Source organism: Mus pahari, chromosome 5 (assembly GCF_900095145.1).
Source record: "Mus pahari chromosome 5, PAHARI_EIJ_v1.1, whole genome shotgun sequence".
Taxonomy (NCBI): domain Eukaryota; kingdom Metazoa; phylum Chordata; class Mammalia; order Rodentia; family Muridae; genus Mus; species Mus pahari.
This window is the reverse complement of record NC_034594.1, coordinates 155448471-155463639: the sequence shown is the minus strand read 5'-3', so window position 1 is coordinate 155463639 and position 15169 is coordinate 155448471. Positions and strand designations below refer to the sequence as shown.

General features: G+C 41.3%; 1 protein-coding gene across 4 annotated transcripts in view; it reads left to right on the top strand.

Annotated features, from left to right (window-relative positions):
* The window catches only part of Mia3 (MIA SH3 domain ER export factor 3), a 41044-nt gene extending 26117 nt beyond the window's left edge, over window positions 1-14927 (top strand). For 2 of the 4 annotated variants that reach the window (XM_029538722.1, XM_021198508.2), the window contains 22 exons: window positions 2009-2030; window positions 2734-2822; window positions 3055-3132; window positions 3226-3336; window positions 4901-4972; window positions 5163-5267; window positions 6055-6177; window positions 6265-6376; window positions 7171-7226; window positions 7315-7405; window positions 7556-7694; window positions 8673-8774; window positions 9847-9907; window positions 10022-10057; window positions 10146-10213; window positions 10324-10424; window positions 10580-10717; window positions 11529-11597; window positions 11703-11776; window positions 11865-11936; window positions 13151-13289; window positions 14108-14927. In XM_029538722.1, coding sequence (XP_029394582.1) covers window positions 2009-2030; window positions 2734-2822; window positions 3055-3132; window positions 3226-3336; window positions 4901-4972; window positions 5163-5267; window positions 6055-6177; window positions 6265-6376; window positions 7171-7226; window positions 7315-7405; window positions 7556-7694; window positions 8673-8774; window positions 9847-9907; window positions 10022-10057; window positions 10146-10213; window positions 10324-10424; window positions 10580-10717; window positions 11529-11597; window positions 11703-11776; window positions 11865-11936; window positions 13151-13289; window positions 14108-14409 — 2160 coding nt within the window. In that variant the 3' untranslated portion in view covers window positions 14410-14927. The remainder of the gene's footprint in view (window positions 1-2008; window positions 2031-2733; window positions 2823-3054; window positions 3133-3225; window positions 3337-4900; window positions 4973-5162; window positions 5268-6054; window positions 6178-6264; window positions 6377-7170; window positions 7227-7314; window positions 7406-7555; window positions 7695-8672; window positions 8775-9846; window positions 9908-10021; window positions 10058-10145; window positions 10214-10323; window positions 10425-10579; window positions 10718-11528; window positions 11598-11702; window positions 11777-11864; window positions 11937-13150; window positions 13290-14107) is intronic. The other 2 variants (XM_021198507.2, XM_021198509.2) reach the window with 1 other exon arrangement.
* The last annotated feature ends 242 nt before the right edge of the window (window positions 14928-15169 follow it).

Genomic DNA, 15169 nt, shown 5'->3' with positions numbered 1-15169 from the left:
CAGCCAGGGCTATACAGAGAAACCCTGTCTCGAAAAATCAAAAAACAAAACAAAACAAAACAAAAAAACAAAACAAAAACAAAAAACCTTGTATTTGAAGGGCTGGAGAGATGATGGCTCAATAATAATCAATAATAATTCAGTACTTGCTGCTCTTGCAGAGGACCCAGATCTGATTTCCAGCTGTAACACAGTGGTTCATAAACATCTATTACTCGAGTTCTATGGGATCTAATGCTCACTTCTGACTTCTACAACCACTAGGCATGCATGGGCTACAGAGATGTATATGCATGTAAAACAATCAAACATATTCAATAAACCTTAAAAATTTTTTAAAATAGTAGCATTTGAAAAGAGAAATATATTTTGAGTTACAAATTAATTTAGTGGGCCAGCATGTTGGCTCAGTGGATAAGATGCCTGCAGTCGAGGCTAACAACCTCAGTGTGATTGCAGGACACAACATGGTTGGAGATCAGAACCAACTCCCACAAGCTGTCATATGGCCTCCACATGAACATATGTGTGCCCTTGGATGTGCACACCCATACACATGAACACATAAATAATGTCATTTTTTTTTTAAAAAGAAAAGAAATTTGGGCTAGGTGTTGTAGCATACACCTGTAATCCCAGTACTCAGGAGGCAGAGGCAGGTGACTACAAGGCTAACCTGGTCTACATAGAGAGTGTTCCAGACTAGTGAGGGCTACAGAGTGAGACCATGGCTCACAAGGCAAAGGAAGTTTAGCAAATCCTTATGCACCAGTCACTGTCTCAGCTTTATAGATCTAGGGGTCATTGCTCTCCTGATGGGAATAACAGTTTTAGCTGTCACCTTCCTTGTATGTCTCCTCTGGGAACATGTCCTTCTCAGGCCGAGTACCATGTCCCACTGTTAGTCCTGGAAGTCAGATGATGTGCACTACCAGATTCCTAGCTTGTTTTTCGTTTTTCTGTGTGTCTGGTGTGTGTGTAAGTATGAATTGTGGAGGTCAAATGCCAACCCCTGTTGTCAGTTCTAGCCTTCCTCCTTTTTGAGACCCTGTTTCTTCTTAATTGTTCCTTACCACATATGGCAAGCTGTGACCTGAAGGATTCTGGGAGACTCATACTGCCACCTCCCATCTCACCATAGGAGCACTGGGATTACAAACATATTACCATTCCCATGGGTTCTGGGCATCCAAGCTCAGGTCCTCACCCTGGCATGGCACGTGGCTTTATCCACTATCCCAATCCTTACCACAGTATTCCTAAATTCAACAGATAGAGAGCTTTGAATAAGATTTCTAGGATATTTTCTGGTGAGTGAAAGATGTATATCTAAAGAAAAAGATTTTGTCTTGAATTTTGTTTCTTCGACATCTTTCTGACCACTCATTTCTAGAGTTTCCTCTAGTATTCAGAGTTGTCAGATGGTACCAAGTAACTAGAGCATGGGTGTGTTTATTATTACTAAGCTAGTAACTAGTAAGCTAGTAACTAGAGCATGGGTGTGTTTATTATTACTATGCTAGTAGCCACTGGTGTTATGGGCATCAGTGCTAGTATCTTAAGATTGGTGCTCTTGTAATAGATCTATAAACATACTTTTAGCTATATATGTATTTTTTTTGTCTATTGAGGCTATTTATGAAGTATTAGTACCAATTACATTTGAAATGCCTTTTAGCCTTGCCTTTAAAATTTTTTAAGACCATGTTTATTTGTATACATTTGAGCCATGCTGCATGTGTGCAGATCAGAACATAACTTGCAGGTTCTCTCTGTGCACCATGTGGGTCCTGGGATAGAACTCAGAATGTCAGAGTTAGTGACAAGCATCTTTGCCTGCTAAGCCATTGTGCCAGCCCAACCTTTCCTTATTTTCAAAAACTATGGATTCATTAAACTGAAACAAGTTTGTTATTAAATTCTCATTTGTTTATGGTTCTCCCATATTAAGAACAATATGCTAATTAAGAGTTTGACAACAAACTTAACTTTATTTTTTGTCTTCTAGGTAAAGAGTAGAGTGTATCAAGGTAAATATCAGGTTCATCCCATATTACCCTCTGCATTGGTGTTTGATGTGAGTCTGCTGTAATCTAGACATAGATGCCATAACTTCTGTCTGATTGCTTTATTAACTCCTGGAACGTTTACTGTCTCTAGCCTACCTGCTTGGCTGGTAGAACCATGGAGATGCCAACTGAGATAGGCAACAGAGCAGACTGAGGGAGTGGGGAGGGCAGGGTTAGTTACCATGGGCAGATCAAGTGTGCTGTTGATGCAGTGTAGATTTCGTCCCTGTGACAAACACACAGTAAATGCACACCGGATCCGTGTCTGAGCAGCCAGCATGCAGGGCGGTGGAATGTTAAACACACACCGAGCCATCTGAGTGGATGCTGTTCAGGAAGGTGGAAGGAGCTGGTGTTTTGTGATTCTCAGATTCTGTTTGCAGATGACATTTGAAGCAATCTCATTTTCTGAGATGGAACCAAGTAATAGCATTTCCTTAAATTCTGTATCTCTCAATTAAACGTAGAGTCTGCACACTGTCCTTTGTAAGGTTTAGTATTCTCACCCCCTTACTATACTCACTACAGACTGCCTTTAGGCATAACAGTCATGCAGAGCATGGTTCCCTCTCTCAGTGCCTGGCACCAGGCCTAGCTGTTAATGCACTGCGGCATTGGCTTTATCTTGGGCTCACAAACTTACAGATTTCTCTTTTTTTTTTAGTTACTGAGAAACAAATTTCTGAAAAGTTGGAGAATATCAAGAAAGAAAATGCAGAACTTATGCAAAAATTGTCAAGTTATGAACAAAAGGTATAATTATTCTTTTAACTTCCTCCCCCATTCCAGCTTGAGTGTTTCTGTCTTAACATTCCATGTATGATTTGAAGATTCATATTTTGTTTCATCATTTCCTATGAGCCATGGTAGATATAAGCAGTTGTTATCTGGAGAAGGTTGTCCACTTGGAAGTGACTTTGGTAGCACTATAATTTGTAATTAATTCTAAGTTGTAACTTAATTCTAAACACCTTATTTTACACAGATCAAGGAGTCAAAGAAGTATGTTCAAGAAGCCAAGAAACAAAACATGATTCTCTCTGATGACGCTGTTAAATATAAGGTAGAAATCTCTTAGGGGAGAATTGCATTCCACAAGTGAAAGTAAATGGAAGGAGTAATTCTTACTAATCTTAGTGTCTTTGTTTTTGTTGAGGATAAAATCAAGATCCTTGAAGAAACTAATGTAAGTTTGGGTGACAAAGCCAAAAGCCTTCGTCTTCAGTTAGAGTCCGAGAGGGAGCAGAATGTCAGGAACCAGGACCTGGTAAGATGAGCTGCTCCCTGGGGATGTAATTGGGCTTCAGAAGGGTACTGAGTGAGGCAACTTCCCCTATGCTGCTAGCTAAGGTGGAAGTAGGAGTCAGGGAAGTTGACTCTACTGTGGCTTGTCTTACAGAATTTTAACTTGTAACCCTGGATTACTCTTACGGGCACAGGAGGAGTATTTTTGTTCTCAATACTGGACCATTGTCAGATGGCTGGGCTCTGCCTTCTAGCACAGATAGACCAACTATGAATTCTAGCCTCATTGAATGGTTCTTAGATCTTGTTCTGTTTTTTAAAAGTTCTCTTTTCGGTAAACTTATTTTGGCTTCATGTAACAGTCACGGAGAAAACAGAGAAGGCTTTCTATTATATCCTACCTCAGCAAAGCTAATGCTCCAGCTAAGGAAGCACTAGACACATTTCTAAGATGTTAAATGATTCTTTTCAGCTCTTTGTTTACTGTATTCTTTGGAACCCACTATGCACAGCTCACAGTTAGACGGAAGAATTACATTTCCCACCCCTTGAGGAACTGGAGTCTTCATAATTTTTTGGAATTCTTGTCTATGAAATTGGTCTATTTTCCTCCAAATTCTTCTATCCCCAATTTAGGCAATGAAATTCTCCCCCACTCCCTCTGCTCTTGGATTTTGACCCTAGTGTCTCACACAGGGTAAGTGGGTATCTAACACTGAGCTGTAACAGTGTCTCTTTTCTATGTTTTAATTTTGAGAGTCTCTATGAAGTTGCCTGTGCTGGCTTTGAACTCTGTAGCCAAGGCAGGTCTTGAGCTCATGACCCCTGTGTTTCAGTCTCCTAAATTATCAGGCTTACCTAGGCAGAGGTTTTTTTTTTTTTNTTTTTTTTTTTTTTTTTTTTTTTTTNTTTTNTTTTTTTTTTTAGTTTTTCTCTACTGGGGATGGAACACAACTGTGACAGTAATTTGAATTGGCTTACTTGAAAGATTTATTCTTTTATCTTTTTATGTGGTTATGTGCTGCATTATCTTGTAACTAAGGTTAGATTATTGGTATATTTATTTTTTGCCCCTTATGGAAAAACTGGATTCCTTACTTTTACACAGACTATAGGCTGGTATGGGATATGTTTATTAGTGTTTCATTCTTTAGTGTGTGTGTTAGCTTGATTTATGTTAACTTAATACAAAGGGAAGTTCAGTTGAAAAAAATGCCTGTCGGAAAGTCTGTTGTGAGTTTTCTTGATTGATGGTTGATGTGAGAGGGCTCATCTTTCTGTGGCCAGTGCTGCCTCTGGGCTGGTAGTCCTAGGAACTAAACAAAAGTAAGACCACCCCTTGGGTCATCCATGGGGAATAAGGCAGTGAGCAGCATTCCTCTATGGCCTCTCATCAGTTGGCTGCAGGTTCCTGCCTGACCTCCTTAGATGATGGGCTGTAAGCTGCGAGCAGAGATGACCCCTTTGCTCTCCAGGCTGCTTCTGGGCAGTTTATCACAGCAGTAGAGAGCAGATAAAGTCAGCATGTGTGTACACTGGTGACTATGCTGACACCTGAGGCTTTGTGTTCTGCTTTCATGGGTCAGATACTGGAAAACAAGAAGGCTATTGAGAAGTTGAAGGATGTCATTTCAATGAATGCATCAGAACTTTCCGAGGTGAGTCTGCCTGTATGCCGTTACAAGAATCTTATCTATGTACTAAGTAACCATTGTCTTAGTCTGGTTGAGCAAAAGTTTGAGGTATGCTAAAACATGCAAAAGATAAAACCTGCATGATGTTTGGTTAAGAAAATGTTAATTTTTTTTTCTTTGGATTAATTTACTAACTGGGAGTGTTTTTTATTAGGTTCAAGTTGCCCTTAGTGAAGCCAAGCTCAGTGAAGAGAATGTAAAATCTGAATGCCATCGGGTTCAAGAAGAAAATGCCAGGCTTAAGAAGAAGAAGGAGCAGGTAAGGCAAGTTCACCCAACAGTGATGGCATTGCCCTCAGTGGCCTCCCTCAGCAGTCCTCAGACTGTGTGCTGGGCAGAGCAAACTCTGTTTCCCAAATGGAGCACGGATCTGCTTCAGGACTTTTCTGTACAACTTACTGAAGCTCTCAGGGTGTTTACTTTTTATCTTATCAAATGCCTGACCATTATAAACTTGAGTAGCCTTAAAATAGCAAATAGTTGGATTTTTATGTCCAAAAATTAAATATTTTTAACCCTTTTTTTAATAACTTTACTGACCAAGAGAAGGCTATATGACCAAAGTCTGGATTTAGGAATCTGTGAGATGTGCCCACCCATTCATACTGGAAGCAAATTAAGTTGAATTAGCAATAGTTTTCTGAACGCTGGAACAATTGGGTCAACTGCTTTTACACACTCATGTTCTTACCCCAGCTCTGAGGGTTAGAACCACTTCCCCGTTTCTTAAAGATTGTTTTAAAGAGTTATTTTTTTTTAATGTATATGAGTACACTGTAGCTGTCTTCAGACACACCAGAAGAGGGCATCAGATTCCATTATAGTTGGTTATGGTTGCTGGGATTTGAACTCAGGACCGTTGGAAGAGCAGTCAGTGCTCTTTAAGCACTGAGCCATCTCTCCAGCCCATCTCTCCTCTTTCTTTAACTGAGATCTGAGCTCCTAATGACAAGCCAAGGAGAGGCCTGGCTTCCTCCTGTCTCCCACAGATAGCTTAGCTCCCACAGCTCGGCTGCACGGAGGACCTGATGCACTTTGACTTTCAGTTGCAGCAGCAGATAGAAGAGTGGAGTAAATCGCATGCTGAGCTCACTGAACAGATCAAGTCATTTGAGAAGTCCCAAGAAGACTTGGAAGTAGCTCTGACTCATAAAGATGACAATATTAGTGTAAGTTTATTCTCATGAGTATACACTTAATCCATGTATTCTGACTTAGAATCAAGAGGCTTTTACACCCGTTGGCTTCTTTTCTAGGCTTTGACTAATTGCATCACACAGTTGAATCGGTTAGAATGTGAACTTGAATCTGAGGATCCAAATAAAGGAGGAAATGATTCAGATGATCTGGCCAATGGAGAAATGGGAGGTAAGATCTGTCTCAGGGATGTTGGGCCTATTTTGCCCTCTTGACTTGAATTTCTACTCACTGAGGCTGCTTTTCAGCTGTGCTAAGCTTTAGTACTGTGGGCTCACACTGATGAACTTGTAGATAAGTATGTCTGTGTTGGGCCAGGGGGCTTACTTGTGTGTAGTGTAGACATGCTAAGAACAATGACATTTTTTATCTGGTCCCCTGAGAACAAGGTGTGTAGTGTACAGTGGCTCTCCTTCAGTCATCTCTTGTGTCTAAGTATCAAAACTGCACAAGGGAACTCATCTTTACAGAGTGTGGTCTCAGCGGCTCTGCTCCTAGCACTTGCAGCTTGTTCTCGGAGGCCTGAGGTGGTTGGGATCACAGCTAGGGCTGTGAGGTAAGAAGCTAGAGTTGCACAGCAGGCATAGCAGAATGCTAGAGGAAGATGTTACCTGATAAAGAATTGTCTCTTAGGTTGGATATTTACCGTTCCTTACCACTGGGGGTGCTTTAAATCATACCTGATAGCAGAGTCAGGGAGAACAAAGGGCTAGATGGTTTGAAGTAGTGAACATTTGTCCAGGTTGAGGTGATATAAGAGAAGAAAGCACTCTCTTGGAGTAAGGATGACATATTTTATGGCACAAACTCGTAGTTAACTTTTTACATATAAATTTTCAATTCTAAATCAGTTAATCAGTTCTTTTGGCTTTTTTTTTTGTTTTACTATTTTTATTCGCTGTTGAGGGAAGTCATAAAAATGCCACCTAAAGGAACAAAAAGCAACTGAAGCTTTTCTCTTGTAGGTGACCGGACCGAGAAGATAAAAAATAGAATTAAGCAGATGATGGACGTCTCTCGGGTATCGACCTGTTTGTAGTCCCAGAAGCACCAGGGAGTTCTTTCTAAGGCTCACTTTTAAGACTAGATCTTTCTTCTGTAATTTTTAGACACAAACTGCAGTCTCAATAGTTGAAGAGGATCTAAAACTTTTACAACTTAAGCTAAGAGCATCGATGTCCACTAAATGTAACCTGGAAGGTAGGATCTTCTTGAGACAAAATTGCCACATATTAGAATAACTTTAAGTTTGATTGGCAAGATACGTGGGTCTCAGTGTTCTCTCTCCTCGCTTCTCAGAACTGCCTCAGCCCTGACTTTGAAGCCTCTGCACTTTTTTGTCCCTTGTAGACCAAATCAAGAAATTAGAAGATGACCGCAGCTCGCTGCAGACTGCTAAAGCTGGGTTGGAAGACGAGTGCAAAACTCTGAGGCAGAAGGTGGAGATCCTGAACGAGCTGTACCAGCAGAAGGAGATGGCACTGCAGAAGTAGGCCCCATGCTCTCTGCTAGCCCTGCACGCACCCCCTTTCCTAAAGCTCATTTACAATTTTTCCCATTTATAATTAGCAGGGCCTTGGGTTTCCCTTTGGGCTTTATTTCTATAACTTGCCTTTTCTTTGTATGTATGCTTGTAACTAGGTGTTGCTGTTGTATGTGTGTGCGCTATATGTACGTAATGTGGGTATGCACATGTGTGCACACGGTTGTAGAGGTCAGAGGTCAAAATTGGGTGTCTTTTCCCACTTTGAGGTTCGCCTTTATTTTTTGAGTCCTATCTTTTATTGCTCAGAAGAGCATCCATTCCATTAGGCTGGCTGGCCAATGAGCTCCAGGAATCTGCCTGCCTCTGCCTTTCCCTGCTGGCGTTACAGGTGTGTGCCTGCATGGGTACCTGGCTTATGTTGTCTTCCAGGACGACATAAAAAAAGTCATTAATACCTTTTCCAGAGCAAAAAAGACGTATTTGCCCCTGGTGTAGCTGAGTGGGATGGCTGTTTTCCACAGGACAGGAAGCTTTCATTACCTACAGTACATGTTGCCCATGGAGCACAGTGATTTTTATGGTTGTTTTATTGTTAGAGGAAATCGTGGGACACATTGTAAATGACTTCTGGCTTGCCAAGAGGTCACCGTTTGACTTTCTAGATATAAGGGAAATTTTGAAAACTTGGCATGACTTCATTTGTCTGGGCATTAAGGGAAGGAAGTATAGGAAGCAGGGTGCTTGTGGCACACACCTTTAATGCCAGAACTTGAGAGGCAGAGGCAGGCAGATCTTGAGTTCCAGGTCAGCCTGGTCTACAGAATGCATTCCAGAACAGACAGCCAGGGCTAGGCAGAGAAACAAAACCAAAACAAAAAACCCAGTGAGCCACCAACCAACAGTGAAGGATAGGAAAGGACAGCTGGACAAGAGCTGGTTGCAGTAAGGAGGGACGTTGACCTGTAGCGGGTCTCCTCCTAGGAAACTGAGTCAAGAAGAGTACGAGCGTCAAGACAGAGAGCAGAGACTCACGGCGGCCGATGAGAAGGTGCTTCTGGCTGCAGAGGAAGTAAAAACGTACAAGTAAGTCCAGGCTCTCACAGGGCTCTACTCACTTTCTAAACCAGAGAAAATGTGCACAAGAGAACAGCACAGAATCATGAGGGAGGTGGGTATGTGAGTCCATTCAGTCACCAGGGGGAAAAATTTCATAGATGAAAAATGATAACAGGTTTATTTAGCCCACACACTGATAGGACTATAAAGGCAGATGGCTCTGGGGCAGCAGGGTGGGGAGGAATTTTATATACTCCCTTCCCAACCTTCCCAATGCTCCAACCCTTTAATACAGTTCCTCATGTTGTGGTGACCCTAACCATAAAACTATTTTCATTGCTACTTCATAACTGTAATTTTGCTATTGTTATGAAGCATAATGTAAATATTTTTTGATAGAGGTTTGTCAGAGGGATTGCAGCTCACAGGTTGAAACGACTATATTAGAGTGATTATTTAATGAAAGCAATTTGCTATGTGACAATCACTGCCATGATTATTCCACTTGATAGTGAATAATCACTCAGTAGCCAGTAGTCTAATTTCCTGTCAATTAGAAGAAAGACGAAACACTTGTATCTTTGTGTAGAAGCAAATATTCATAGCAGGCTGTTATGAAAATATTTTGAAGACCATTAAGGAAATGATAATCTAAGAATCTCTAGCCATGAAATGACAGGAAATTTTTTTTTCATTTTGATTATACTGTACTTTGAGTAAATCTATATAAAACATGTTTTTGTTATGTCTGGTGGTATCTTTAATACTGTAGCTATTCAGAGTTAAGGGAACATTATTGGATTGTCCCATTTTTTTTTTTTTTTTTTTATAGTATAGAATAGAGTTTATTCAGGGCATGTGAGGGGAGTTAAGAGGGTAGTAGAAGCAGAGAAAGGCAGAGAGGGTGGGGGGAGAGTAGAGGAGAAGAGGCTGGCCATGAGCATGTAGACAGAGGGGAAAGGGAATAGGAAAGGGAGGGGGAAGGGCAAGGGGACAAGAAGCTCTGAGCAGGAGCAAGAAGGGAAGAGCAAGCAAGCAAGAGTGGATTGTGCAAGTTTTATCTAGTGTTTTCATTGATAATGCCAAATGTAATTCTTAGGCGGCGAATTGAAGAAATGGAAGAAGAATTACAGAAAACAGAACGCTCATTTAAAAACCAGGTACAAACTATTTTAGGCTACATCAGCTGCAGCTTTCTTTCTGGATAGCTCATATATGATAAAATGGGCATTATGAAGACCAGTGACTGTGTGATCCATGTGTTATCTTTTCAGATTGCTGCTCATGAGAAGAAAGCTCATGATAATTGGGTAAGGATTTTTTTCCTTTTCTTTTTTATTTTGTGCACAGCCTATCACACCCAAATCATAATACCTTTTTCTTCAATATCTTCAATAGCTCAAAGCTCGTGCTGCAGAGAGAGCCATGGCAGAGGAGAAGAGAGAAGCTGCTAACTTAAGGCACAAGTACGGAATTTTGATACCCGATTTTCAGTGCTTTTATGGTGCTTGGTACTAGGTGGTATCTAAGAAGGAATTGATTGCTATCTCAAGTCCATTGTTTCTCAATATTCAAGATTACTGGAAATGACTCAAAAGATGGCAATGAGGCAAGATGAACCTGTGATTGTAAAGCCAATGCCAGGAAGACCGAACACACAAAACCCTCCGCGGCGAGGTAGGGAGCACTCTACACCTGGCAGCAGGATTCTGGTGTGGAATGTGTGTGAATTAAACTTTACTTCTGTGTTAGGTCTGATGCCCTAGAGAGACTCCTGAGCTTACAGGAGGGAAGGGGCTGACAGAGTGGTAACAAGGCATTGCTATCTTCAGGTCCACTGAGCCAGAATGGCTCTTTTGGCCCGTCCCCTGTGAGTGCTGGAGAATGTTCCCCTCCCCCACCAGCAGAGCCACCTGGGAGACCGCTCTCTGCCACACTCAGTCGAAGAGACACTCCTAGAAGTGAATTTGGTGAGCACTGACAGTACTCCTTTGCACTACAGTACATCGAGTGTGTACTTGCCATGTTAGAATTGAGGTCTGTCAATAGAAAATATGTCTTAGTCAGTCCTTGTAGAGAAATGAGTCACTGTAAGCGCTTCTGCGGAACAGAAAGATTTATGTTCTCCTAGAGGCCCCCACATTGCCTAAGAATAATATATTCTTTAAAGTTTAAATGTGAATATGAAATGTCATCTTACTCTAATTCTGTCTGATGCTTAGATTAGGAGTCAGACTGGAAAATCCCGCCAATACAGTGCTAGTAAATCTTTAGCTTGAAGACCAGTATTCTCAATATAAAGTTCAGTGCTTATCTTTAAAACTAGAGCAATTCCTAGAGCTAGAGAGGTGGCTTGGTTGTTAGCAGCACTTGTTCCTCTTCCAGAGGACCTGAGTTCAATTCTCAGCACCCACATGGCCACTCACAGCCACCTGTAACTCCAGTCCTAGGAGATCTGACACCCTCTCTGGCCTCCATGGGTACTACACACCTGAGAATGAAATACACATGTGCAGGCGGACTACCCATACATATAAAATAAAGGAAAAGAATTTTAAAATAAATTTACAAAAATGGAGGCAATTCTTTGGATACTTGAAGTCTTTTCATAAGCCGTGACTTGTATATTGAGGTCACTCTTCGGGATTGCAGGGTGTGCTACTTAACCAGAAGGAGATATGTCTGTAATGATGATTTCTAATTAAAAGTTGAGCCCTATTCACAACAGGTTTATTCCCCCTGAAAATGACATGCCAACGGCTCTGTTGTTTCTTTCTCAAGGGTCACTGGACAGGCATTTACCTCGCCCTCGATGGCCATCAGAGGCAGCTGGCAAACATTCTGCTTCTGGTAAGGGGCCTATGTAATTTCTGAGTCTCATGCATGTGGGGCTTTGACTGTTCTCAAAGAGTACCAGCCAGGGCAAGTCTAAGTCAGTTCTCTGGCCTCTCACAGACCCAGGTCCCGCTCCTGTGGTGAACAGCAGCTCCAGGAGCTCTTCTCCCGCTAAGGCCGTGGATGAGGGCAAGGTAAGCTCTCAGGCATACAGGCAGATGAGTAGCTCCTTCTAGTCTCTTCCTCACCTCTTGTTTATTTGACTATTTGTTTCTTTAAAAGCAAACTGTTCCTCAAGAACCTGAAGGCCCCTCAGTTTCCAGTATGACCCCTTTAGCTGGGCATCCAGTAGCAGTAAGTGTCTAGAGATTGAGGGCTGGAGTGGCCTTTGGTTCTGCTTGGTCTGTCCATAGACAGTTTATAAATGCATGCTACTCACCTTGACTCTTTGAGATGTATTACTCCAGTGACTTTGGAGTGTCACTGAGTCAGTGGTTGGTTGTTGGTGTCCCTTTTCCTGTTGTGTTAAATTACCAGGTTAGAGCACTTGTGTACTTTTTGCTGAAAGCTCTGAGTGAAATAACTCATAGTAAATCACATGATTTGTTTTCATTATCCGCCTAGAACTATGCTACTAAAGACCCCCGCGTTTGTATACCTGGAAAACTATTTTGAATGATATGAAATCAGACTGTTTACAAACAGAAACACGTCCTGAGCACTGTCCACAGAAGTGCGTGCTCTGAGACGTGTGGCTAGTATAGTTGCTGAGCCTGCTGTACTACATTAACACAGTAAGGGGATTCCTGTCTAAGTGTGCAATGGTGCTGGCCAGTGAAGGTCATTACTGGAGCTTTGTCTTCCTAATAATGTACATAAATAATACTGTGCTGGTAACACTGTGAAGTTCCAGTGCAGGATTCCAGGGATGTAAACCTCTTGAGAAGTCTTTATCCAAAGCCAGTCTGGATGAGCCTTTCCAGAAGACTTGAGAGACTAGAGACTTAAATGACAGAGGGAGGGAGCAGGCACAGCCTTAGAGCTGTATCTGAATTCCAGCTTACCCTCTTTCAGTATAACCTCCAGTAAATCAGCCTTTGTTTGCTCAATCTTTAAAGCAAGATACTCACACAGATTGGGAGATATGAACATTTGAACAATGTAGCAAAGGCCCACTGAACCCTCAAATGTGGTTGTCACTGTTTGTGTAGATAGATACACATTTTAAATCGGTTATTTGTATTTTTTTTAAAGTTTATTTATAACTGCATATCTTTTGTTTTAATTTTTCTACATGCAGTATATCCCAATTTTCCCTATATTCTTAATCTGGAGTTACAGTTATGAGAGATTTGAAAGCACTCTTTATATATATATATATATAGACTGCAGCGTGTATGGCATGATCCTAGTCACTGCTTGCAGCATCCTTCTAACCTCTTTGGGTTGTCACTGGCAACATGGGGTGAGGTGGTATTACACTGACAGTTTTTTGGACAGTGCCAGTTTACAGTTGGTACTTTGTCATGTTAAAGCATTTCCAAACTTTAATTGCTTCTTTTCTGCAGGTTAATATGGCTCCCAAAGGGCCGCCTCCATTTCCAGGGGTGCCTCTCATGGGAGGCCCAGTGCCACCGCCCATACGATATGGACCACCTCCCCAGCTATGTGGGCCTTTTGGGCCTCGCCCACTTCCTCCACCATTTGGTATGATGATTTGGACAGTATTAACTTACTTGTAAAACATATTCATCTTTTCTGTTCCTTGCTAAAGTAGTTGCTATCATAGAACTTCCCAATTGAGGCTAAAGCTAAGAGTACATTGTAACCTATACTCAATTTTCTGAGCACATATAGGTACTATCTAATCTCATGCCTAAACTGAGTTGGGCATGGCTAGACAAGGAAAGGGGTCATTTAGGAAAGCCAGTAATTTTCCATCTGCAGGTGCACTTAAACACCAGTGGCTACATATTATGTAGAAAAGATGGATGACTCATGCCATGACATTCTGTAGGTTATTTCCTATAACATAAAGCTTGTCATCCTCTGTAATAGAAGCTTAAGAATAGAGAACTCCATTCTCAGTGGGACTAGATAGAAAAGAGGTGTTACAGAGAACACAATACAAACCTACTGAATGAAGATTAACTTGAGTTCATCTTCTTGACTATTTTGGCACATGAGCATTCAGAAGACAGGTGATAGTAACATTTCACTTAACTTTGTTGCAATTAAACTGTGTCTCACAACTACCTTCTTTGCATGGCTGTTATTCTGAATGGAGCCATTAGAGATGCAGAGCTACATGAGTGAAAAGAATTAAGCAGAGCTGTTTAGACCTGACCTTTGTTTAGTGGCCACAGGCTATATTTTAATTTGCTAAGCCACATTTGCTTTATCTTAAGTACAGTCAGGGTGCCACACTTGATTATATAGGGTTGAGTAATTAATACACGTTACTGTACTTGGAATGGTTGTTCATTTAAATATGTTACTTGGTATTTATATGGCTTTTTTTCTAGTTCCAGGCATGCGTCCACCACTAGGCGTAAGAGAATATGCACCAGGTGTTCTGCCTGGGAAAAGGGACCTGCCTGTTGATCCTCGGGAATTTTTACCAGCATTTAGACCTCCAGGTTCACTTGGTCCAAGAGAGTTCTTTATTCCTGGTACCCGATTACCACCTCCAACCCACGGTCCTCAGGAATACCCGCCGCCACCACCTGTAAGAGACTCACTGCCTTTAGGCCCGAGAGAAGAAGCCCAACCTGCCTCTCCAAGCAGTGTCCAGGACCGCTCACAGGCTTCAAAGCCCACCCCCTGACTTTGACTCTATCGCTGAGTCAGAGAGGAAGTGGACAGTGCATTGTTCAATACAGCAAAGGATTTCGTTGGCATCAAAATCTAAAAGTTTGTTTTACAAAGATTGTTTTTAGTACTAAGCTGCCTTGGCAGTTTGCATTTTTGAGCCAAACTAAAATATATTATTTTCCCTTCTCAGTAAAAAAAAAAAAAAAAAAAATCCTCTTAAGCTAGAATATCCTTCAAACTTTGAAATGTGCAATAAAGAATACCTGTGTTTAGTTCATGTAGCATATGTAATGATTGCTAATTGATTTAGAATATCAACTATGAACATTTCCTGTGGAAATGCTTTAAGAACACGTATTTCCATGGCCTTGGTTTAGTGTATGCCAGCTGATTCGAGCAAGGTGTTTACAGCTCCATTTGTGTCTCAAAGACTGTTACGCTAAAAAGAAAAGTTTACTCAAGGATCATAAACTGTCCCCTGTTGCTGAAGTTCTTTGTAGAAATAGTTCATAAACTTGGTTTATTACTATTTCCCATTGTCTGCTGATTCTTTGGGTTGCTATGAGACATGCATCATTTGGGAAACCTGACAACTGTACTTCTGGAACTGCAGTGGTAGGCTGTGTACATTCCATGTGACAATGCTGAGTTCTCCTTCAAAGTCATCAGTGAGCTCTACCAGGAATTTCCTCTTCTTTCTTTTTCTTTTTTTTTTTTTTTTTTTTTGGTTTTTCGAGACAGGGTTTCTCGGTATAGCCCTGGCTGTCCTGGAA